At 35.7% G+C, this 25,991-nt stretch overlaps 1 protein-coding gene across 1 annotated transcript in view; it reads right to left on the bottom strand.

The window, feature by feature from the left end:
• CATSPERE (catsper channel auxiliary subunit epsilon) overlaps positions 1 to 25,991 on the bottom strand; it is a 174,398-nt gene that overhangs the window by 63,091 nt on the left and 85,316 nt on the right. The window contains exons 8-10 of the mRNA XM_044388000.3: positions 21,220 to 21,326; positions 10,129 to 10,625; positions 2,754 to 2,760 (exon numbers count right to left, since the gene is read on the bottom strand). Coding sequence (XP_044243935.3) covers positions 2,754 to 2,760; positions 10,129 to 10,625; positions 21,220 to 21,326 — 611 coding nt within the window. The remainder of the gene's footprint in view (positions 1 to 2,753; positions 2,761 to 10,128; positions 10,626 to 21,219; positions 21,327 to 25,991) is intronic.

Here is a 25,991-nt window from a genome sequence, read left to right as displayed (position 1 = left end):
AGGACCTAGAGGAAAAGATGGGCAACATGAGGGCAGAGATGGGGAATTTCAGCTGAGATATGTAAATGATAAAAAAGAAATGAAAATGCTAGATATAAAAAATACGGTATCGGGAATAAAAAAATTATTTGATGGATTCAAGAGTAAAGTGGGAAAAGCAGAGTAGATAACTTGAAGACAGTTTCATATACAAACTGAAATACAGAGAAAGAAGTAGGGTAAAAAGAAAATGAATAGATTGTCTGAGATCTGAGGGACAATATCAAACAGTATCATCTATGTGTTTTTAAACTCCTAGAAGGAAAGGAAGAACAGAATGGTGCAGAAGAAATATATGAAGAGATCAAGTCCAAGAACACCACTAAATTAATGAATGACATTATCCCAGAAACCCAAGAAGCTCAGCCGAACCACAAACTGGATACATACAAAGGAAATCACACCTAATCACATAATAAAAGTGCTGAAAACCGAAGATAAAGAGCAAATTCTAAAAGCAGCTACAGATAAAAAGACACATTGTTTATATGAGAACAATGACATGAATAATGGCTGACTTCTTATCCCAAATGGTTAAGAGGCCATAAGATAATGGAACGATGTTTTTATAAATTACTTTAAAAACAACAAAAACCAGCTGTCATCCTATAATTCTGTATTCAGTGAAAAATGTCCTTCAAAAATGAAGGGAAAAAATAAAGACACTTTTATACAGACAAATGCCGAGAAAACTTGTTATAGAAGAAAATTCAAAGACATTCTTCAGGCTGAATGGAAATGAGTTCAGGAAGAACTCTGGATATGCAAACAGAAATAAAGCATACCCAGGAGGGGTGTGTGTGTGTGTGTGTGTGTGTGTGTGTGTATACACACACACACATATATATATGACTTATTTTGTTATCAGTTGATATTTATATACCTATATATCTTTATGACAATTGACTTTTTAAAAAAGATTTATTTATTTGAGAGAGAGAGAGAGAAAGCATGAGCAGGAGGGGTAGGGGCAGAGGGACAGAATCTCAAGCTGACTCCACATTGAGTGGGGGGCCTGACTCGGGGCTTGATCTCATGACCCTAAGATTATAAGCCAAAACCAAGAGTCTAACATTTAACTGACTGTACCACCCAGGTGCCTCATATGACAACTGACTTTTTAAAGCAAGAATGTTAACAATGCATTTTGAGATTTATAGCATATTTAGAAGTAAAATATGAGATAAGAGTACAAAAGGTGGGTGGGGTATAAATGAAATCATACAGGTATAAATTTCTTAACACTGTTGTGAAGTATATATTTGAAATGAGACTGATAAATTAAAGATGATTATTGTATAGCCAAGTGCAACCATTAAAAAATAGTTTTGAATAAAAAAGAATCAACACAATAGAAAACATAGATACTGAAAAATGCATGATTCATTCAGAAGACAAGAAAAGAGAAACAAAAGAACAAGTGAAGTTGATTGAAAACAAATACCAAGATGGTAGACCTAACTCCAACCATAGCAATAGTTATGTTAAATCTAAGTGGACTGAATACTATAACTTTAAGGCACATTGTCACACTGGAGAAGAAGCAAGACTGCAGTTTATAAGAAATATAAAGCCACAGACAGATTGATAGTAAAATGATCAAAAACAACCATACACCATATAAGCATGAAACACAAGAAAGCTAGCGCGCATACCCTCTAAAAGAGTTCAGATAGTAAAAGACTGAACACACCAAAAGTTGGTGAGATATGGAACTAAATGAAAAAAGCTGCTTTAAATATTTTATGTCTTAATTACTATGGCTTTATAAAAAAGTTTGATATGTGATAGAAGAAATACTTTACTACTCCACCCCCTTCCAAACCTCAGCTCTTTACTCTTTCTCATACATTTTATTTTTTTATTTTTATTTTTTTTAAAGATTTTATTTTATTTGACAGAGAGAGAGACAGCCAGCGAGAGAGGGAACACAAGCAGGGGGAGTGGGAGAGGAAGAAGCAGGCTCACAGTGGAGGAGCCTGACGTGGGGCTCGATCCCATAACGCCGGGATCACGCCCTGAGCTGAAGGCAGACGCTTAACCGCTGTGCCCCCCAGGCGCCCCTTCTCATACATTTTAGAATCAGTGTATTGAGCTCCACAAAGTAACATTGCGATTTTGATTAGAATTGCATCAAATGTATAGATAAATCTGGGAAGAACTGAAAAGCTTGTAATATTCTGTATTCGAATCCATGAACTTGATATAGCTATCTATGCAGATCTTCATTTTTTTGATAATATTTTATTTTTATCTCAACCAAGATCTTATACACTTTTAGTGGTGTTTATTTTTAGATATCTGTCATTTTTTGTTCTATCTTGAATTTCCATACGACTTTTAGAATCAGCTTCTCAATTTCTATTTATATATGAGAACAATGACATGAATAATGGCTGCCCACTGGGGTTGTTATGATGTGGCTGAATTTCTCAAGCATAGACATCTGAACAGTATAGAGTCTTCTCACCCATGAACCAATCTCTCCATTTAAGTCTTTTATTTCACTTAGTAACATTTTTTAGTCTCTCTATGTGTGTGGTGTATGTGTGGTGTCCACGGTATGTGTATGTGGTATGATTTTTTTAAAGTTTTAATTTAAATTCCAGTCAGTTAATGTACAGTGTAATATTAGCTTCAGGTGCACACTTGCACACATCACCTGGTGCTCCTTAATCCCCATCACCTATTTCACCCATCCTCCCCCCCCCCACCTGCCCTCTGGTGACCACCAGTGTGTTCTCTGCAGTTAAGCGTTTGTTTCTTGGTTTGCCTCTCTCTTTTTTCCCCTTTGCTTTCTCCCAATGCCTGCTATTTTTGATTGGGGACAGAAATTGTGACTCTTACCTTGTTGAGAGCTGAATATTTTTTATAAATACTCGAGTTTTGTTCTGAGATTTAATTAAGTTACTGGGAAACAGTAACTTTTGGGTCTTGTTTTTAAGATTTGTTAGATAGGACCAGAGAAGCATTTAGTCTGGTGATATTTATTCCTCAGTACTGAGGCAAGACTTTTAGAACACTCTACCTAATCCCCCATGAATCACTATGAGCGTTTTCAATTTGGGTGGTTAGAAGAGGTACTATTCCCATCCCTGTGTAAATTGCCAATTCTACTCCCTAGTCCCTTCAGTCATCCTTTTCCCTAGACTGGACAGTTTCCCCACATACATACACTTATTAGTACTCTGCTGAAATATGTGAGGGGAACCCTTTGCACATCTCTGGAATTCTGTGTGCAACTCTTTCATCTCTGATATTCTGCTTTGCAAACTCCAACCACTTGTTCTCTCCTGTCAGCTCCACTTCCTGAACTCAGGGAATCTCCTAAACTCTGCCTGAGTTTCCCATGTCCTTGTTCCATAATCTGGGAACTTTCTCAGGATGTTAATCTGGGACAATTGCAGGTCTCATCTTGATTTACAATGTCTTGAGAGGCATTGTTTCATACATTTTGTTCAGTTTTTTGTTTTTGTGTATCATGTAGGAAGGTAAATATATAGTCCCTGCTTTTTAACTTTATCTTGACCAGAAGTATGTTTCTAATAGAATTTAATGCTATAAATTTCCCTCTAAGAACTGCTTTAGCAGCATTCCATAAAATTTGATACCTTATACTCTTATTTTCATTCAGTTAAAAGACTTTCTAAATTCCCTTGAAATGTCCTATTTAACACAAATCATTTAGAGGTGTATTGTTTAATTTCCAAGAATTGGGGTATTTCCAGATACATTTCTGTTATTGACTTCTAGTTTAATTCCATTGTGGTTAAAGAACATTCTTTAGATGATTTAAATTCTTTCAAATTTGTTGAGGTTCATTTAGTGACTCCATATATGGTCTGTCTTGATAAATGTTCCATGAACACTTGCCAAGAATTTGTATTCCACTGTTGTTGGGTAGAATGTTCTATACATTTTAATCATATTCAGCCAGCTGCTCAGTTCTTCTATACCCTTGCCTATTTTCTGCTATTCTATTTTCAACTGTAATTATGGATTTGTTCCTCTTTTAATTCCATCAGTTTTGATACAGTTTTAATATGTTGTATTTTGATTTTCAGTCAAATATTATTTCTAATTGCCTTGGAACTATTTTTACCCAACGGGTTATTTAGATGTGTTTTTGTAAAATTTTAAACAGCTGAGGGTTTCTACATATCTTTTTAAAAAAACTGATTTCTAGTTTGTTAAGATCAGAGAACATACTTTGACTTCTATTTTTTAAAATATGTTAAAGTTTGTTTTATGTTCTAAAATATAGTCTATCTTGGTTAATATTCCATGTCTACTTGAAAAGAATGTGCTTTCTGCTGTTGATTGGTGGAGTGTATTCTACAAATGTACTATGAGATCAAATTTGTGATAGTATTACTCAGGGGTCAGCAAACTTTTTCTGAAAAGGGCCATATAGTAAATATTTTAGGTTTTGAGCCACAGTCTCTGTTGGAAATTTTCATCAGTTCTGTTGTAGTGCAAAAGCAGGCAGAGATAATACATAAACAAATGAGCATGGCTGTGTTCCAATAAAACCATTTACAAAAAAAGGTGGCAGAGTGGATTTGACTGATGAGCAATAATTTTCTGACCCCTGCTGTTGTTCCTTCGTACATCCTTGGGATTTTGTGTTTGTTTTATCTCTTCCTGAAGAAGGAGTGTGGAAATCTTCCAAAAAATTTGTAGGTTTATCTATTTCTTTTTTCCATTCAATTAATTTTGGTTCTTGTATTTTGAAGATTTGTTGTTAGGTGTATCACATTTAGGATTGTTACATCTTCTTGATGAATTGATTCTTAAATCATTATATAATGTCCCTCTTTATCCCTGATTGTTTTCCCAGCTTACTTAATATTAATAAAGCCATTCTATTTTTATTTTTTAGAAGATTTTATTTATTTGAGAGAGAGAGAGAGAGGGAGAGAGGGAACATGATGGGGGGGGCAGAGGGAGAGGGAGAAGCAGACTCCCTGCTGAGCAGGGGGCCCAACGCAGGACTTGATCCCAGGACCCTGGGATCATGACCTGAGCTGAAGGCAGGCACTTAACTGACTGAGCCACCCAGGAGCCCTATCTTTCTGTTAGTGTTTCCATAGCCTTTTCCAATATTTTACTTTTAATTCAACTGCATCATTTTATTTAAAATTAATTTCTTATAGAATGTATATAGTTTGGTCTTTTTTAAAAAGTCCAATTTATCCATTCATCAGTCGATGGACACTTGGGCTGTTTCCAAAATTTGGCTATCGTAGATAATGCTGCTGTAAACATTGGGGTACATGTATCCCTTTGAATTAGTGTTCTTGTATTCTTTGGGTAAATACCCAGTAGTGAAATTGTTGGATCATAGGGTAGTTCTATTTTTAACTTTTTGGGGAACCTCCATACTATTTTCCAGAGTGGCTGCACCAGTTTGCATTCCCACCAACAGTGCAAGAGGGTTCCCCTTTCTCCACATCCTTGCTCAACACCTGTTGTTTCTTGTGTTATTTTAGCCATTCTGACAGGTGTGAGATGATATGTCAGGGCAGTTTTGATTTGTATTTCCCTGATGATCAGTGATGTTGAACATCTTTTTAGGTGTCTGTTGGCCATCTGTATGTCTTCTTTGGAAAAATGTCTATTCCTGTCTTCTGCCCATTTTTAAATTGGATGATTCATTTTTTTAGGTGTTGAGTCTTATGACTGATGAATGGATAAAGAATTTGTGGCATACACACACACACACACACACACACACACACACACACACACAATGGAAATGGAACATTACTCAGCCATAAAAAAGAATGAAATCTTGCCATTTGCAATGACCTGGATGCAGCTAGAGAGTATTATGCTAAGTGAAATTAGTCAGAGAAAGACAAAAACCATATGATTTCACTCATATGTGGATTTCAAGAAACAAAACAAATGAGCAAAGGGAAAGAAAAGAGAGAGAGAGAGAGGCAAACCAAGAAATGGACTCTTAACTATAAGAACAAACTGATGGTTATCAGAGGGGATGTGAGTGGAGAAATGGGTGAAATAGGTGATGGAAATTAAGGAATGCATTTGTGATGAACATCAGGTGTTGTATGGAAGGGTTGAATCACTATATTGCACACCTGAAACTAATATCTCACTGTATGTTAACTAATTGGAACTTAAGTAGGCTCCACACCTAGCATGGAATGCAACCTGGGGCTGGAACTCAGGACCCTGAGATCGAGACCTGAGCCAAGATCAAGAGTTGGATACCCAACTGACTGAGTCATCCAGGCACCCCCCACCTAACTGGAACACCAAAAACTTAAAAAAAAATCCAATTTGACAATTGATGCCTTTTTTTTTTTAAAGATTTTATTTATTTATTTGACAGAGATAGAGACAGCCAGAGAGAGAGGGGACACAAGCAGGGGGAGTGGGAGAGGAAGAAGCAGGCTCCCAGCGGAGGAGCCCGATGTGGGGCTCGATCCCAGAACGCCGGGATCATGCCCTGAGCCGAAGGCAGGCGCTTAACCGCTGTGCCACCCAGGCGCCCCCAACTGATGCCTTTTAATTAGTACTCTAGCCATTTAAATATAATGAAATTATTGATATGTTTCTATCTAGCTCTACCATTTTATTATTTAATTTGTATCCTCTGTTTTTGTTCCAGTGTTTCCCTTTTCTGCCTTCTTTTGGATTTTTTGAAAAAAATATTTTTAGTATTCCATTTTAATTTATATATTGATCATATACTTTTTTAGTGGTGCTCTAGGGGTTACAATTTGTGCCCTTACTTTTCACAACCTACTTAGAATTAATACTTTAACATTTCAAGTGGAATAAAGAAACCTCACTACTCCATAGGTTCCTTTATCCCTCCTCATTTATGTGGTAATTGTCCTATGTCAAGATACATTAAAAGCCCCACCAAAAAATATTTATGTTTTAAGTTTTGCTTTTATACATAGTTACTGTCATACCTAACTTAAGGAACTTAAGGGTTTAAAAATAATCTATTATATTTACCCATTTAAGTACCATTTCTATTGTTCTTTATTGATTCCTGACTTTTTAAATTTTCCATTTCCTTCCCACCTGATAAGCTTCATTAGGCATTTATTTCTTTAAGAACAGGTCTGCTGGTAACAAATTCTCTTAGTTTTCTTTCATCTAAAAATGTCTTTATTTTTCTCAATTCCTAAACGACATTTTTGTCTAGAAATAGAACTCTTTTCCTTCAGCATTTAATATTACTTCATTGCCTCCTGTCACCTATGGCCCCTAATGAGAAATCTGCCATCACTTGGATCATTGTTCCCCTAATATGATATGTCATTTTTCTCCGGGTGCTTTCCAGTTTTTTTCCCCTTTGGTTTTCAGTAGTTTATGAATTTCTTTGCAATTATCTTGTTTGGAGTTTGCTGAGTTTCATGACCCCATAAGTTTATATCTTTTGCCAAATATGGGAAGTTTCTAATATTTTTTCTACATGATACTCCTTCTCCTCTCCTTCTTAAGACTTCAATGACATGAATGCTAGACCTTTTGGTATCGTCCCACAGGTCTCTAAGACTTGGTTTAATTTTTTTTAAAGATTTATATATTTATTTTAGAGAGGGAGAGAGAGAGAGCATGGGGGCAGAGGGAGAGGAAAAGAGAGTCTCAAGCAGATGCTGTGCTGAGCATGGGGCCTGACATGGGGCCTGATCTCATGACCCTGAGATCAGACCTTAGCTAAAAATCAAGAGTTGGACACTTAACCAACTGGACCTCCAGGTGCCCCAGACTTGGTTCAATTTGACAATTTTTTCTATTGTTTAGATTGGAAAATTTTTATTGATGTAACTTCAGTTTTATTGGCTGTTTCCTCTGTCATGTCATCTCCATTTTGCTATTGAGCACAACTAATAAGTTTTCAATGCAGTTATTCTATTTATATTTAAAATACCTGGTTTTGATTCTTTAAAATAGTTTAAGCATTCTTGTTCTTGAGGATTGTTTCTTTGAATGTATATAAGTTTAGGTTGACAATAATTTATTTCAGTTACTTGAGTATTTTACTATCTTCTGGCTTCCACTGGTCCTAATTATTTTATTGCCTTGCTTGTAATTTGTCTTTTCTGTCTGGATACTTTTAATATCTCGTTAGTCTTTGACTAACATGCAATTTGTGACTGTGCAATTTCATTATTTTGTGCTAAGTGGGTTTTATTTTTTACCATATCAATTGGCATTTATTAGTATTTCTGGACTGAGAATTGATATCTTTCTTTAAGTCTGAAAAATTCTCAGTTCTTTCCCATCTTTCTAGTCTTTCATTTTGGAATGCTGATTAGATATATGTTGGATATTCTCTTTTCCATTCTTTCTTTTCTCTCCCTTATTCTTTTTTTCTTGTTTTCCATTTTTTTCTCTCAGTCTTTTATTTTGTTTAATTTCATCTTATCTAATTTCCAATGCATTAGTTATCTTCGTTGGATCTAATCTTCAATTTGAGCTGTCCATTGAATTTTACATTTCAATTTTCATTAGTTTTACCTAAGCTTATTACTTAAAATGTAATATTTTAACATTTATTTTTATAAATGAAAAATTTTTTTTTTTTTTTTTTTAAAGATTTTATTTATTTATTCGACAGAGATAGAGACAGCCAGCGAGAGAGGGAACACAAGCAGGGGGAGTGGGAGAGGAAGAAGCAGGCTCATAGCGGAAGAGCCTGATGTGGGGCTCGATCCCATAACGCCTGGATCACGCCCTGAGCTGAAGGCAGACGCTTAACCGCTGTGCCACCCAGGCGCCCCTATATATGAAAAATTTTGAAATACAATCCACATACAGAAAATGGAATGACTAGAAAAATACACAGCTGGAAGATCTGTGACAAAGCAGAAGTCTTTGTAATGACCTTGGAGATTTAGAAACAGAATATCATCAGAACTCCCAAATGCCACCCATGCTCTCTCCCAGTCACTATGTTTTTCCTTTCCAGCATAACCACCATCCTAAATTTTATAGTAATGACTTTCTTGCTTTTAGTTTTACTAATTGCCTTGCCATTTGGTAGATTCCTTTTTCCCTGTTTTCCATTTATTTACATCTATTAAAGATACTTTATATTTTGTCAAATCCAATACCTAATGTCCTTGCAGGAATGATTCTACTCTTTATTGTTTCTGCTGACTCCCATGGCATCTTGATTCTTTGTGTGTTTTGTCATTTTTTACTGTGAGCTCAATTTTGTCAGAATGTTATCTGTGGGAAATTTTCAAAGCCTGACTTGAGGGTTTATTTCTCCAGAAATTATTGTGTTTACTTATGCTTGGTGCTAGCCTTAACATTTTTTGAACTACACAGGTTCTGGGAATCTGGGCCCCAAAGTCCATGTGGGCTGGTTTCTGATCACAAATTCTAAAGACAGACTTTTCTCCCTTCTAAGAGTTTAAGCTGAGATAGATTTAATTATGTCAGGAAAATTTTTGAAGGTTCTTGTTTTATGAAAAAATTATTATCAGATGCCCTACCTTGTTCAGGCCCAAGGTCTTGTGTCCAAGCACCAAAAGTCTAAATATCTAAGATCAGCACATGGGCTTACAGCAGCTGAGATTTTGGAATTGGTTTATGCCTCTGGATTAGTGATCCAGGACTACCCCATTCCTCTCAGAATTTCCCCTACTTCCATACAGGTCCAGCTATATGCTTTAAAAAAGGTTTAAAGTTTTTATACATCTTAGGTGTTTTGTAATGGAATAGCTTTAGGCTATTTTATTCATTATATTGTCAAAAAGAGGAGTTAATTCATTTTTGAGAGCACATAGAATCTTTGTTTGGGGAAAATAATTTTTTGGACCTTTTGCCCAAGTCAAGGTAAAACAAAACTCTTACAATATGGCTAAATGACTCTGCATAAAAATATACAAAATTTATTTTATTTCTTTTATTGGAAATGTATCTCTATAAAGAGGCCTCTGAAAAGTTAGGTAGGAAGATGGACTTATTTACAACCATAAATAAAATAACTCTGCAAAAAAGCTGTATAGTATACTCTCATATTTCACTGAATTAAATAATACAGTAAATATATCTAAACGTGTAAGTGTTATATACATATACATAATCTTTTACTAACCTTTAATAAATATTTGACCCAACACCATTTTCTTGTTGTAATGCCAATAATTCCACTATCAGGAAGATTTTCACTTATTCCCAGTCTTTTGAACTCAGTAAAACTTTTTAGGTAAAGAATACCATTTATTAGAAAAAATATTCCATCCCGTGATAGGCTCACATCAGACACGCTGTGTCTTTCATCCTCAGTCAAAATGTTTGGAGGCACTCTGATTCTGGTCCAAGTACGGAATGAATCATTTGTTTGAAAGGTCTCCATATCGGCTACCACAACAACAGATGAAGGAACACAAGCAGCCCAGGCTGCCATTAACTGACTACCATGTGGTGAAGAGATTGGTAAATATCCAGGAATCTCAGGTATTGTCAACAAAGGAAAGGTCAGCAGGAAAATAAAATCTGCAATAAAGCAATCTTGAAAAGCCACTTGATTTCCTTTAATCTCCTTTAGCGCATCATCATATGTCATTGGTATCAAAACATGCCAGGTCCTAAGAAGAAAAAAATAGAAAATAGGAAAATAAAATTGTATCCCTCTCTTCTCTCTTCCATCTTGTACATTGTTGACATTTATCATCTTTAAAATTTTTTTTACTTTTATCCGTGTAAATCTGGGCTAAACAAATCAAATAGCACTAAAATGCTACCTTTGCCCCATTTCTCCTCATTCTTCACTCTTGTTCCCAAAGGAAAATAATCTTGACTCTTATAACTCTTTCATCTGCAATGTGTCTCCAAACTCTCAAATATTCTTATGCATCTCTTAACATAAGATTTTTACACATTATATATTGGCTGCTTATATGACAGATGATGTATTTCTCATAAAACATAACTACCCATACATCTTTTCTCCCAGTAGCACAGTGTTTAGTGAAATCTACAGTGTTTACATTGTTTTACTATGTAAATATTGTTTACTACTGTGTCAGTTATTTTACTATAATTACATTTTCATATACACATATATATATTCATGACATCTCTCCTAGAGTTAATAAATTATTTCATTTTGAAAATTTGTTGTTTCCCAAGTGTTCCAATAGGTAATGTGGTACTTCACAATATTTTCCATGTGGTAAATGCAGAGGTAATCTAGTACTTGTTTCACTTCATTACTCTTTGGGCTGAAGCCACCACTTACTGGATCCAGTGTTTTGTTCTTTCTTGTTTTGCTAAAGCACATTCTTCAGTACCTCTTTGTGAAAGTATATATGAACAGAAATTTTTGAGACCCTGAGTATCTGAAAATATTTTACACACCTGCTGGATAAATTGGCTAGCCAGAGACTTCAGAAATCTGAGGGCACTTTCTCCGGTCTTTTTGTATTAAAGTTGCCTAATGAAAAGTCAGATGATACATTGATTCTTGTTATTGTTTAAATGGGTTGCCTTTTTATAAGTTTTAGGATCTTCCCGTTTTCTCTTGGTATTCTAAAATTTGACAGGGCTGGGTCTATCTTTTGAGTGGACGTACAGAGGAATTTGTGAAAATAATGATTTGCCCATGTACCTCAGAAGTTATGAAAAATTCCAAGGAGAGTTTCTCATCAGGGCAATCCAGGAGACATCAGGTTGTAGATGTTCAGTAAATGTCTCCTGAAACATTACATATTTCCTCTTTCCTCTGTGTATATATACTTGGGTGATGGCATTCTGCCCACTCAGAATGTGGTCCTGGCAGGTCAGGGGGACCCATGTTGGGCAGCTGTAGTGTTGTCACCAAACCTCTGTGCCCTAAACCATGCCACCATGAAATGCAATGCAATTACTGCTGTTTGCAAGCCACACTACTTACTCTATAACATCATTTTCAAGTACAGTTTCTACAATTATCAGTGCCATTTTTTACATTGTCCACCGGCTATATGACAATCTCACATATGTGTAGTTACATAATGAGGTATTGGTGACTCTTTTGTTTGGATGGAGAACTGTTTATCTACAAGGCCTAGAAAGGAGCCAACACTCAAGGCCTGGTCAGGACATACTGAGCATTTCAATTTTCCACGTCTATCATTTTGTTTTCAAGTGTTCGATTTTTTTCATCGTGATTATACACTTTTCAAAATTCTTTTACTTCTTTCCCATCTTATAACATCTTAGTTTTCTTTTATGTATATAATATCTTCTATTTCTGGGAAGATGTTATTTATGCTTTTTTGGATCTTTTCTTTTGCTCCCTGCTATGTTTCGTTTCCTCTGAGTTCCATTGTTCTCTTTATTAATTTAGGAGTCTGATGTTCATGTTGAAGCTTTCTGTAATTCTCTGGTAGTCTTCGGTTTTCCTTTAATATATAAGAGAGAAGTTGTAACAAGTTGTGTGTCAGTTCTTAGGGATACTTCTCTCTCCTTCTGTGCTCCATTGTGCTTCTCCCCTTCTGACTCCAAATCTTTTAAGTAGGTCTGATCAGCTAATGTAAAGAAAAATCCTCTTCTATCTTGCCAGGAGGATATATGTTAGGTTTCCATATGCAGGGAGCAGAGCTGGAGGAAAGGACTGAAGGCACACTGGAGGGTTCCCATCACTTTAGAATTCCCTCTGCAAGCTCTTAATTAGCACAATTTCATGCTCTGCTACATCAGATACCACTTCTCTCTCAGCTTTCTACTTTCTGTTCTTGCTTCCCTTCCCATCGCTTCTCCTTGTAGGCTTGCAACTATTTTAGTGAGATAATGGGAGAGAATAGAGATAAATAAATGCATTTAACCTGCCATGTTCTGCTTAGAAACATTGGTGGCCCCTTAATTATATCCAGGAAAAAAATTCAAGCTATTCCAAATGATTTTCAGGGAATTTCCATATTTTTTCCTATTTAATTTCACTTGCCATATTATATTTCAGGTGTGTTCTTCCTGTTTGCCTACCAAAACTATTTGTGTTCTTACTCTCTCTTGGAGTGCCCATTCTGTCTTCCCTATTATGTTCCACTGTCTTTTAAGTTCTGCCCAGAACTATCTCTTCTATTTTGCTTTCTTGTTTTACCACAAAATGTATCTTTTTTAAGGATAACTTTTTCTAAACCCAGATTAGTCAATCAGGTGGTGGTATTTTATGGCATCCAAGACAATAGTTTTAAAAAATGAACCTCTGATGTTCTCTATATATGAATGTTTTCTTTGTGTTTTTTTTAAAATACCACTTATTTAATAACTTTATTACTAATGTTTCATTTATACAAAAGAGTATATGACACACACACACACTTAAAGAATAGTACTAAGATGAACACCTGTGTACTAATCACCTAGATCAAGAATCAGAATGTTACCAATACCTTAGAAATGTCCTATGCCTTTCCTTCCCCCATCCCCACTTGCTTACACATAATCACTGGCCTGATTTTGTGTTTGCATTTGTGTTCACACTCCTGTGCTTTTTAAAAACTAGTTTTGGGGGGCACCTGGGTGGCACAGCGGTTAAGCGTCTGCCTTTGGCTCAGGGCGTGATCCCTGCGTTATGGGATCGAGCCCCACGTCAGGCTCCTCCACTATGAGCCTGCTTCTTCCTCTCCCACTCCCCCTGCTTGTGTTCCCTCTCTTGCTGGCTGTCTCTATATCTGTCGAATAAATAAATAAAAATCTTTAACAAAAATAATTAAAAACTAGTTTTGGGGCGCCTGGGTGGCACAGCGGTTAAGCGTCTGCCTTCGGCTCAGGGCGTGATCCCGGCGTTATGGGATCGAGCCCCACATCAGGCTCCTCTGCTGGGAGCCTGCTTCTTCCTCTCCCACTCCCCCTGCTTGTGTTCCCTCTCTTGCTGGCTGTCTCTATCTCTGTCAAATAAATAAATAAATAAAATCTTTAAAAAAAACTAGTTTTGCCACAAATATGTCTTTTTAAACAATATGGAACTGCAAGGAGAAATAGAAAAATCCACAAGTATAGTTAGAGATTCAAAACTCCTCTTTCAGTAATTGACAGATCCAGCAGGCAGAAAATCAGTAAGGACATAACTGAACAGCACCATCAATCAAGTGTATCCAACTGACATTTAAAGAATATCTCATCCAACAACTGCAGAATACACATTCTTCTCAAGTTCATATAGAACATTGACCATGACACACCATATACTGGGTCATAAAACACATCTTAAGAAATTAAAAAAAATAGAAATTATACAAAATATGCTCTCAAAATACAATGTAATTAAGCTAGAAGTCAATAACAGAAAGATAGCTGGAAAAATCCCCAAAGATTTGGAGCTTAAACACTTCTAAATAACACATTAGTCAAGGAAAAAAATTTCAACCGAAATTTAAAAATATTTTGAACGAAAAGAAAATGAAAAATGTTTTGAACAAATGAAAAAAAAACACAGCTTACCAAAATTTGAAAGCTGCAGTGAAAGCAAGGCTTAGAGGGAAATGTATGGCATTAAATGCATATATTAGAAAAGAAGAAAGATCTAAAATCAATGCTCTAAGCTTCCACCTTAGAAAACTAGAGAAAAAAAAGCAATACAAACCTAAAGGAAATGGAAGAAAAAAAATTGCAGCAGAAATCAGTAAATTGAAAACAGAAGAACAACAGAGAAAGATGCCCTAATACCAAAACCAGATAAAGACATTACAGGTAAAGTTGCAAACCTTTTGAATTCAATAATGTGTAAAAAGAATTATATACCATGGCCAAATGGGATTTATTCCACTTATGCAAGTGTGGTTCAACATTAAAAATCAATTAATGTAATCTACCACACCAAAGGTTAAAAAAAGAAAAAGCATATAATGACATCAGTAGATGCAGAAAAAGCACTTGACAAAATCTCACACCTATTTATAATAAGAACTCTCAGATAACAAGCAATGGAGGGGAACTTTCTCAACTTGACAAAGGAGCATCTACAAAAGCCATGCAAAAAACTTAATAATGAGAAACTAGATCCATTCCTTTTATGAACAAGGCATAGATGTCTCCTCTTACCCCTCCTATTCAATATCACACTGGAAGTGTCTACCATAATAAGATGAGAAAATGAAATAAAATGCATACAAGACAGAGAAGAAAGTAATAAAATGTTCTTTTCTTTTTTTACATTTAAAACATTAAAAAAATTAACATATAATGTATTATTTGTTTCAGGGGTACAGGTCTGTGATTCTTCAGTCCTACACAACACCCAGCACTCACCACAACACATACCCAACCACCCCACCCCCATCCCCCTCCACTCCAGCTGACCCATTCATTCTTTAGTAGGATGCTCTTTAGTCTCCATGGATTTGAATTCTTTCCAACTTTCCTCTTGTGATTGAGTTACAGTTTCAAAGCACTGTGGTCCAAAAATATGCAGAGAATGATCCCAGTCTTTTGGTACCAGTTGAGACCTGATTTGTGACTCAGGATGTGATCTATTCTGGAGAATGTTCCATGTGTACTCAAGAAGAATGTGTATTCTGTTGTTTGGGATGGAATATTCTGAATATATCTGTGAAATCCATCTGGTTCAGTGTGTCATTCAAAGCCCTTGTTTCCTTGTTGATCTGCTTAGATGATCTGTAAATTCCAGTGAGGGGGATGTTAAAGTCCCCTACTATTACTATATTATTATCAATACGTTTCTCTGATTTTGTTATTAATTGGCTCATATAATTGGCTGCTCCCATGTTAGGGGCATAAATATTTACAATTGTTAGGTCTTTTTGGACAGACCCTTTATGATATAGCGTCCTTCCTCATCTCTTCTTACAGTCTTTGATCTAAAATCTAATTTATCTGATATAAGGATTGCCACCCAGCTTTCTTTTGATGTCCATTAGCATGATAAATGGTTTTCCACCCCCTCACTTTAAACCTGGAAGTGTCTTTGGGTCTAAACTGAGTCTCTTGCAGACAGCATATCAACGGGTCTTGCTTTTTTATCCAATCTGATGCCCTGTGTCTTTTGACTGGGGCATTTAGCCCATTTATGTTCAGGGTAACTATTGAAAGATATGAATTTAGTGCCATTATATTGCCTGTAAGGTGACTGTTACTGTATAGTGTCTCTGTTTCTTTCTGGTCTGTTACTTTTGGACTCTCTCTTTGCTTAGAGGACCCCTTTCAATATTTCTTGTAGGGCTGGTTTGGTGATCACAAATTGTTTTAGTTTCTGTTTGTCCCAGAAACTTTTTATCACTCCTTTTATTTTGAATGACATCCTAGCTGGATAAAGTATTCTTGGCTGCATATTTTTCTTGTTTATACCCTGAATATATTATTGCCAGTCCTTTCTGGCCTGTCAGGTCTCCGTGGATAGGTCTGCTGCCAATTTAATGTTTCTACCCTTGTAGGTTACAGATCTCTTGTCCTAAGCTGCTTTCAGGATTTTCTCTTTGTCTCTGAGATTTGTAAGTTTCACTATTAGATTTTAGGGTGTTGACCTATTTCTATTGATTTTGAGGGGGCTTCTCTGTGCCTCCTGGATTTTGATGCCTTTGTTTCCTTCCCCAGATTAGGGAAGTTCTCACTATAATTTGCTCCAATATACCTTCTGCCCCCCTCTCTCTTTCTTCTTCTTCTGGGATCCCAATTATTCTAAATTTGTTTCACTTTATGATATCACTTATCTCTCGAATTCTCCCCTCGTGATCCAGTAGTTGTTTATCTCTCTTTTTCTCAGCTTCTTTATTCTCCATCATTTGGTCTTCTATATCACTAATTCTCTCTTCTGCCTCTTTTATCCTAGCAGTTAGAGCCTCCATTTTTGATTGCATCTCATTAGTAGCCTTTTTTATTTCAACTTGGTTATATTTTAGTTCTTTTATTTCTCCAGAAAGGGATTCTCTAGAGTCTTCTATGCTTTTTTCAAGCCCAGCTAGTATCTTTATAATCGTTATTCTGAACTCTAGTTCTGATATCTTACTAATGTCCATTTGATTAGGTACCTAGCAGTCAGTACTGCCTCTTGTTCTTTTTTTTGAGGTGAGTTTTTCCATCTTGTCATTCTGTCCAGAGAAGAATAAATGAACGAGAGAACAAAATACTAAAAAGGCAACAACGACCCCAGAGTAATATACACTATACAAATCAGAAGAGACCCAAAACTGGGGGAAAAAAAGAATATAATCAGACAGGTGAGAAGACTAGAGCAATATGCTGGATTCTGTCTGTATTTTGGTCTGTTTTTTAGAAAACTAGATTCCAAAATTGTAAAGAAAGAAAAACTTGTATACATACAAAAATAAAATTAAATACAATGAAAGGATAGAATGTAACTGTAAAAATGGAAATTAAAAAACAAGAAAAAACAAAAGAGAAACAAACAACAACAACAACAAAGGAAGTGATATAAACAGACAGCTGAATAGAACAATCATTATCACCTGAGTGTATTTTGGTCGGTTTGTTAGAAGAAACAACATCTCAAAATTGTAAAGAAAGAAAAGCTTATATATACAAAAATAAAATTAAATACATTGACAGGATAGAATGTAACTATAAAGATGGAAATTTAAAAAGACATTAACAAAACAAAACAAAACAAAGGAACAAGAGAGAGAGGGAAAAAAAAGAGAGAATATAATCAGGTGGGTGAATAGAACAGAGCCATACACTCGATTTTGGGTGTATTTTGGTCTGTTAGAAGAAACTGCATCCCAGAAATTTAAGGAAAAAAAACCTTGTATATATATATATATATATATATATATACACACAAAAATAAGGTTAAATACAATGAAGGGATAGAATAGGAGTGTAAAAATGAAAATTTAAAAAGATTTTTAAAAAGTAATTGATAAAAACTTGGTTGAAAAAAGGAAAGAAGAAAAATTTTTTAAAAAAAGAAAGGAAAAAATAAAGACAATTTAAAAAATTAAAGTTGAAAGACTAAAGAATCATGGGGAAAAAGCCATGAATTCTATGTGCTGTATTCCTCTAACGTTGGAGGTTTACAGTTCTCATTGATTGGTAAACTTAGTCTTGGCTGGATATTCTTGCTGATCTTCTGGGGGAGGGGCCTGTTGTGTTGATTCTCAAATGTCTTTGCCCCAGGCAGAATTGCATGGCCCTTGCTAGGGGCCAGGCTAAGTAATCTCCCCTTTTTTGCTCTATGTGGCTTTTGTTCCCTAAAGGCTTTCCGGCAGCTTTAGAGGATGAGAAAGAAAATGGCAGCCTCCCAGTCTCTGACCCTGCAGCCAAAAGCTCCGGGCCCACTCCTCAGTGAGCTCTCCGAGAAAAGCAGTCAATCACTTCTGTCTCCCTAGTCTCCGGCTACACTCCGTTCTCACTGGCCTGGGAGGGAGAGTTTCTATATCAGGCACATGACCCAAACCCAGTGGACTCCCGTACTGCTCCTCCTGGGGGAGGTAGGGGAGTCTTCCCAGTTCTGCTGCTTGCTGGGCCCCTGCTCAAACAGCAGTGGCCCGACTGTGCCATGGATCACAGTTTATGGCAATCTCAAGCTGAGAGCCCACTTCTGGGCTCACTCTTTGCAGCCAGCTTCCCTGCTCTGATACCTGGGAACTCCGATACCCCTAGTGAGGGTTCCACCCCCCCCCCCCAACTTAGCTGCCCGAGCAAAATCCCTCACCCGAGCAAAGTTCTAAAAGAACAGAGGGACAAAAAAGACATGAGAAATATAGAAAGAGAAACTAAAATGGCAGACATAAATCCAACTATATCAATAATAACATTAAATGTGAGTGTACCAAACAGTGTAATCAAATGGCAGGGATTATCAGACTGAAAACAAAATAAGTTCCAATTATACATTGTCTATAGGAGATACACTTAAGATTCAAAAATACAAATATGTTGAGGGGTGCCTGGGTGACTCAGTCAGTTAAGCATCTGACTTTGGCTCAGGTCATGATCTCAGGGTCCTGGGATGGAGCCCCATGTTGGGCTTCCTGCTCAGTGGGGAGTCTGCTTCTCCCTCTCCTCTGTCCCTCCTCCTGCTTCTGCACGCTTTCTCTCTGTTTCTCAAATAAATAAATAAATAAATAAAATCTTTAAAAAAATACAAGTATGTTGAAAATAAAGTGTAAAAAATATATTACGCAAAGTCAACCATAGAAAGCTGGAATGGCTATAGTAGTATCAGAGAAAATAACTTTAAAGCAAAAATAGTACAAAATTAAAGAACATTTTATAATGTCAAGATAGTCTGTCATCCATCAGGAAAGTATAATAATTATAAACATATTCATCTGACAACAGAGACCCAAAATACATGAAATAAAAACTGACAGAATGAAGGGGGAAATAGACAATTCAACAATAATAGTTGAAGACTTTGATATACCACTTTCAATAATGGGATAGAATAACTAGCAAAAGATCAACAAAGAGATAGAACACTTAAACAACACTCTATACCAACTAGACCTAACAGACCTCTACAGGACACTCTACCCAACAATGGCAGACTATATGTTCTTCACAAGTGGACAAGGAAAATCCCCCAGGGCAGATTGCATGTTAGGCCATAAAATGAGCTTCAATACATGTAAGAGAATTGAAATCACACAAGATATTTTCTCTGACAACAAAGAAATGAAATTAGATACCATATGACTCACAATTTCAATCTTAGGTATACACCAGGAGAAATAAAAACATTATGTCTACACAAAGAGTTATAAATAAATGCTCACAGCAGCACTATTCATAATAACTGAAAGTGGACAAAATCAAAATGTCCATCAGCTGAAGAATGAATTTTTTAAAAAGTTAGCATATCCATATAATGGAATATTATTTGGCAATTTTTATTCCTTTTTAGGAATGGAATAATGATACATTCTACAACATGAATGAACCCTGAAAACATTATGCTAACTGAAAGAAGCCAGTCACAAAAGACCATATATTGTATGATTCTCTTGATATGAAATATCCAGAATAGTCAAATTCATAGAGACAGAAAATAGATTAGTAGTATCAAGGCTGGGAGGAGGAGAGAATAGGGTTTCTTTTTGAGTTGATAGGGATGTTGTAGAATTAAACAGTGGTGATAGTTCCACAACTCTGTCAATATACTAAAAGCCACTGAATTGTACACTTTAAAAGAGTGAATCATGGGTATATGAAGCTCCATAAAGTTAACACTAGAGAAGAAACAAATGGTACCTATAAACTTCCGACCTGTCTGCTAAATCAGACAAGCCTTTAGTTGTTTTTATGACTGTTTCTCCTACCTATCTCCCAAAATTTTATAAAGTCAGCAAGAATTTTAGCCCCAGATTATGATGATTGTTTAAAACATGTTCTCTCTCTGAATGTCACCCTTTACTTTACCCATGAATTCAACTTCTTTGCATCTCCTGAAATGTGTCTGCTTTCTCAGGTCTCTGCTTGAAAGCTCTTGTATATATTGCCTCTCTGTTTGGAATACTCTCCCAATTGGCTAACTTTTCTTTTCAATAATGCAGATGTCACCTCTTTAGGGAAGTCCTCCTTGATTCCCTTTCATACAAACCTGGATTGGTGCACCCTCTATTCCATTCACCTGGGTTCACCTCTATTTGTTTATTTGTCTCCCCAACTAAGCTAAGGTCATTGAGGGTAGAAATTGCATCTTTTAGTTATAAGCACCTTGCCCTGTGCCTAGTTTTAATAGATTAAGAGAGGCTATCTAAACCCCATAATGTCTTACCGAATTTAACAGTAACAGATTTTATCTCTCAGGTGGGAGGTGTTGTGTGTATGTGTGTGTACAGATGGTGGTAATGATGGTGGTATCGGCTACTCCACTGCAGTTCACTTTTCTGAACCATCGGGAAGCATTTTCAGATATCACCAGGATTTGCCAACACCCTGAATGAGGCTCTGGGACTGAAGTTTAGCTATTAATACCAGTCGTAAAATGATAATCCAGAAATGTGACTAGCAGTTTCTAAATTGGTAATTAGTTTTGATTATTACATTTTTTTTCTGTATCATGAAAGAAGCTACTTGGAAATTACATATATTACATGAAATTCCACTAGGGGTTTAAAATTTCTTTCACTTTAATTTCTGATTATTTTATTTTACTAAATTTTACTAAATTTTATTTTACTTTTTTATTTTACTAAATTTTACTTTTTTAAAAATAAATTTATTTTACTAAATTTTAAAAATAAAATTTATGTATGAAATTTTAAAATTAAATACCCATTCTCCATTTTGTCATGTGGAAGATAAATTCTTTTCCTCAGAGTTGTATATATGGTAGGCTTCTGTCCCAAAGTGGCCAACTGCTTAGTAAGTATTATGGAATTCTGTAAAAAAAAAAAAATCCTCTTTTTACTTTTCATAGACAACCTTATTCTGAAATTAAATCATGATATATTGAATTCGTTATTTTAGCTAAGACATTATTTATATTTATACATTTACCAGATTTTCAAGAGTCAGGTTTTTTTCTACCATATAGCTTCCTCCCCATTGAACTTTATGAATCACAAAGAGGTTGTAATACCATTTCCAACATATTGAAAATACTACACATAATCGGATTCCTGAATGAATTGAGATTATGGGGACCTTTAAATAAACACCCTTATTTTTTTAAAAAGATTTTATTTATTTATTTGTCAGAGAGAGAGACAGCCAGTGAGAGAGGAACACAAGCAGGGGGAGTGGGAGAGGAAGAAGCAGGCTCCCAGTGGAGGAGCCTGATGTGGGGCTCGATCCCAGAATGCCAGGATCACGCCCTGGGTGGAAGGCAGACACTTAATGACTGAGCCACCCAGGCGCCCCTCAATACCCTTATGTTTTAATTTCAATGAACTATGTAATGGAGTTTCTAAAACTAATCTGTTAGAATTATTTCTATATAAATCTGACTTCAAAACAACATATTCTTTTTTTAAAAAAAATATTTTATTTATTTGAGAGTGAGAGAACACGAGGAGGAGGACGGGCAGAGGGAGAGGGAGAAGCAGACTCCCCAATGAGTGTGGAGCCCTACTTGGACCCCACATGGGGATCCACATGGGGCTCCATCCCAGGACTCTGAGATCATGACCTGAAGTAAGACACTTAACCGACAGCCACCCAGGCACCCCCAACATACTTGTTCAAGGTAGGCTTCAAATGCCATCTGGAGGCTTTAACAAAAATTCTCTTAGTATAACAATAGATCTGACATGCTTCCTCTTTTTCTAATGAGATTTAAGAAGTAGTTGAATTGACTGGAATTTTTCCCAATAGGCATTTTTGGAATGGGGCAATGGTTTCATTATAGGGAATCCCTAGAATAAAAAATCAGATAATGAGGGTCAGTCTAAAATTCCACAGCTTCTGGGGCACCTGGTGGGCTCAGTTGGTTAGGCCTCTGACTCTTGGTTTTGGCTCAGGTCCTGATCTCAGGGTTGTGAGATCCAGCCCGCTTCTGGCTCCATGCTCAGTGTGGAGTCTGCTTGAGATTCTCTCTCCCTCAGCCTCTGTCCTTCCCCCTGCTCACACACACTCTCTCTCTAAATAAATAAATAAAAACCTTTAATAAAAAACAAATAAAATGAAATTCCATGGGTTCCTTCTGCCCTAATCCTCCAATAATGCTCCAGTTAATTTCCTAGAAATGTCAACCATCAACAAAGGAGCCCTTGAGATTGCTATGATGGGTGTCAGAGTGTATTCATTGGGACAATGGGGTTATCTAATAGGATTTAACCTACTTTTGGAGTGAATATGGTCAGGTAAGGCCTCCCTGAAGCATACACATTTATTGATTTTGATAGAGAAGTATAGATTTGCCTGGTATATAATAAATAATGGATATTTTAAATTTTATTTCTGAAAATATTATTCATTAATCAGAATTTTATTTTTATCTTTTATTTTTTTCACTATTCAGAATTTTAAATACAACTGTCTTTCATATAACTGCAAAGGAAAGGAATAAATGTAGCATAGAATAAGACAAGAATAAAACGTTATAGGTGACACATACCAAAAATATAATAGAAAAAAGGATAGTTTAAGAAAAAATTAAGACAATCATTCAAACAAGCTTAAAAACATGTTTTTCCATCAAGAGGATAATTCATTGTCATTAAAGATAATTTTATAGGGGCGCCTGGGTGGGGCAGTCATTAAGCGTCTGCCTTCGGCTCAGGACATGATCCCAGCGATCTGGGATCGAGCCCCACATCAGGCTCCTCCGCTAGGAGCCTGCTTCTTCCTCTCCCACTCCCCCTGCTTGTGTTCCCTCTCTCACCGGCTGTCTCTGTTAAATAAATAAAATCTTAAAAAAAAAAGATAATTTTATAAATATGGCAAAAATTAACACATAGAAATTATAAAAATAAAAAGCACATTTAGTATATTTCTTAGAATTTACCAAATGCAGGCTACTGTTATATATCCATGTTATATAACTAGAAGTCTATATAAACATCATTTTTAATGACAGCTTGATAGTCCATTGAGTGAATTATCATCATTGATTTAACACTCCCCTACTGGGCATTAAGGTAATTTTTATTTTTTCACTATTGTATATATTTTTGCCATGGATATCATCAGATGTACAGTCTTTTCCACTGTAAGAACTATTTCTTTTAATTAGATTCTTGGAAATGTGATTATTGGGTCAAATGCTATGAGCACTTTAAAAACTCTTGATATATACTATTGAAATAATTTCTAAAAGGATGGTACCAGTTTATTTTATTAGTAGTAATCTATGACAGAACAAATTTCATGACGCTGATGTCAAACTCTGTATTATTATTTTTAAAAGTATTTTTCTAGTTATAACATCAATATATGGTTATAGAAACTTAATATACTTTGTGTTTATCTCATATGTTTTTTCAGCAGCATTTGCTACATTGGACTAATCTCCCCCTCTGAAGCACTCTTTTACTTGGCTTCCATGTTGCCATTTGCTCCTTGCTCTATTAGAGATCCCCAGGCTTGGTCCCAGATTCTCTTCCTCCCAGGACTCTTTCTCATAGTACATTCTCTTCCTAGGTAATCTCATTCAATCACATGGCTTCAAGTATCATTCAATTCCTATAAATTCCCATACAATTTGGACCAATTCCTGGTCCCAGATCCCAAATTTTATATCTAGCTGCAGATCCATGTACCTAACTAGATTTTTAACAGTGATTTTGCTTGTCTGACAAACACTTCAAACCAACATGTCCAAAACTACACTGCTGCCTCAAGGCTCTGCCTCCTAAACCTGCATTAATATTTGTTGAATGAATAAAGAAGAAAAAAATCTCACCACCCAGAAGAGAGTATAGTTCTTTTACAATACAGCTGTGAGAGGAACATTCAAGACAGAATGAACAGCAGTTACAAAGGCTCTGAGGGAGGAGAGGAATTATTATGGTTGAGGAACTGAAAGGAAGATAATGGCTAGAATGTAGTAAGAGAGAAATAGTACAGGAAAAGGTTAGATAAAAGACAGGCAGCAACCACATCATTCTAAGCATTGTCAGTCCTAGAAAAGAGTTTGGATTTTATTCTTGGTACAATGGGCAAATGTTAAAGACATTTTAAAATAGAATTATAACTATTTTTTTTTTGAAATAGTTTGACTCACAAGAAGTGAGTCAGCTTTCCCCAATGACAATAGCTTATGTAATCTTAGTTCATGTCAAAACCCAGAAGATTGATGATATAACACTGTTAACTCGGGTATGAACCTTATTAAGATTTCATCATTCTTTTTTACAAAGTGCTTCTTTTTTTTTTTGTATAGTTCTGTGAAATTTTATCATATGTCTAGATTTATGTAACCGTCACCACAACACAGAATTGTTACAGAATACAGATTATGGAACTGTTCCATCACAAATAAGAAAGGCCCTCATGTTAACCCTTAAGAGTCACAACTGCCTACTAACTCTAACTTCTGGCAACCACTTATCTGTTTTCAATTACTATAGTTTTGTCATCTCTAAAACTTCTATAAATGGAGTCATACAGTATGCAACACTTAAAATTGACTTTTAAACTCAGCATCCATCCAAATTGTTGGGTGGATCAATAGTGCATTCTTTAAACTTAAAAGGTAAAACTATAAAATCCCTAGAAGAAAACAGACAGAAATCTTCATGACATTGTATCTGGCATTGATTTTTGGATATGACTCCAAAGGCATATGCAACTAAAGGAAAAATAGACAAATTGGACCTCATCAAAATTTAAAACTTGTGTATACCAAAAGACACTATCAGAAGAGTAAAATGGCAACTCACAGAATGGAAGAAAATATTTGCAAATCACATATAATACAATGGATTAATATACAGAATATATAGTGAACTTCTAAAGTTCAACAACAATAACAACAAAATCCAATGAAAAAATAAGCAAAGGACTTGAATAGCATTTATCCAGAGAAGATTATACAAATGGCCAATAAGCACCTCAAAAGATACTCAATATCACTAATCATTAGGGAAATGCATATCAAGACTATGGTGAGACACTACTTCACATCCATTAGGATGACTATTATGAAAAATAAAGGTTTTACTAATAAATTTTGCCAAGAATTTGGCAAATGAAGAATTAATGCCTATCCTTCTCAAACTCTTCCAAAAAATCAAAGAGAAAGGAATGCCCCCAAACTCATTTTACAAGGCCAGCACTACCCTGATAACAAAGCCAGAAAAGGACATTACCAGGAGACAAATTGTAGTCCAATATTCCTGATGAATAGGTGCAAAAATTCTCAACTACATACTAGTCAACCAAATTCAATAGCACATTAAAAAGATCATACATGGTGATCAAGTGGGATTTTTCCCTGGGATGCAAGGATGGTTCAACATATGCAAATCAACAAGTGAGTTACATCACATGAATAGAATGAAAGACAAAAATCATACGATTATCTCAGTAGACACAGGAAAAACCTTTGACAAAATTCAACATCTGTTTATGATTAAAAACTCCCTTACAAATTATGTGTAGAA

The sequence above is a fragment of the Ursus arctos genome, unplaced genomic scaffold (genome assembly GCF_023065955.2).
Source record: "Ursus arctos isolate Adak ecotype North America unplaced genomic scaffold, UrsArc2.0 scaffold_2, whole genome shotgun sequence".
Classification (NCBI taxonomy): domain Eukaryota; kingdom Metazoa; phylum Chordata; class Mammalia; order Carnivora; family Ursidae; genus Ursus; species Ursus arctos.
This window is presented reverse-complemented; position numbering and strand designations above follow the sequence as displayed.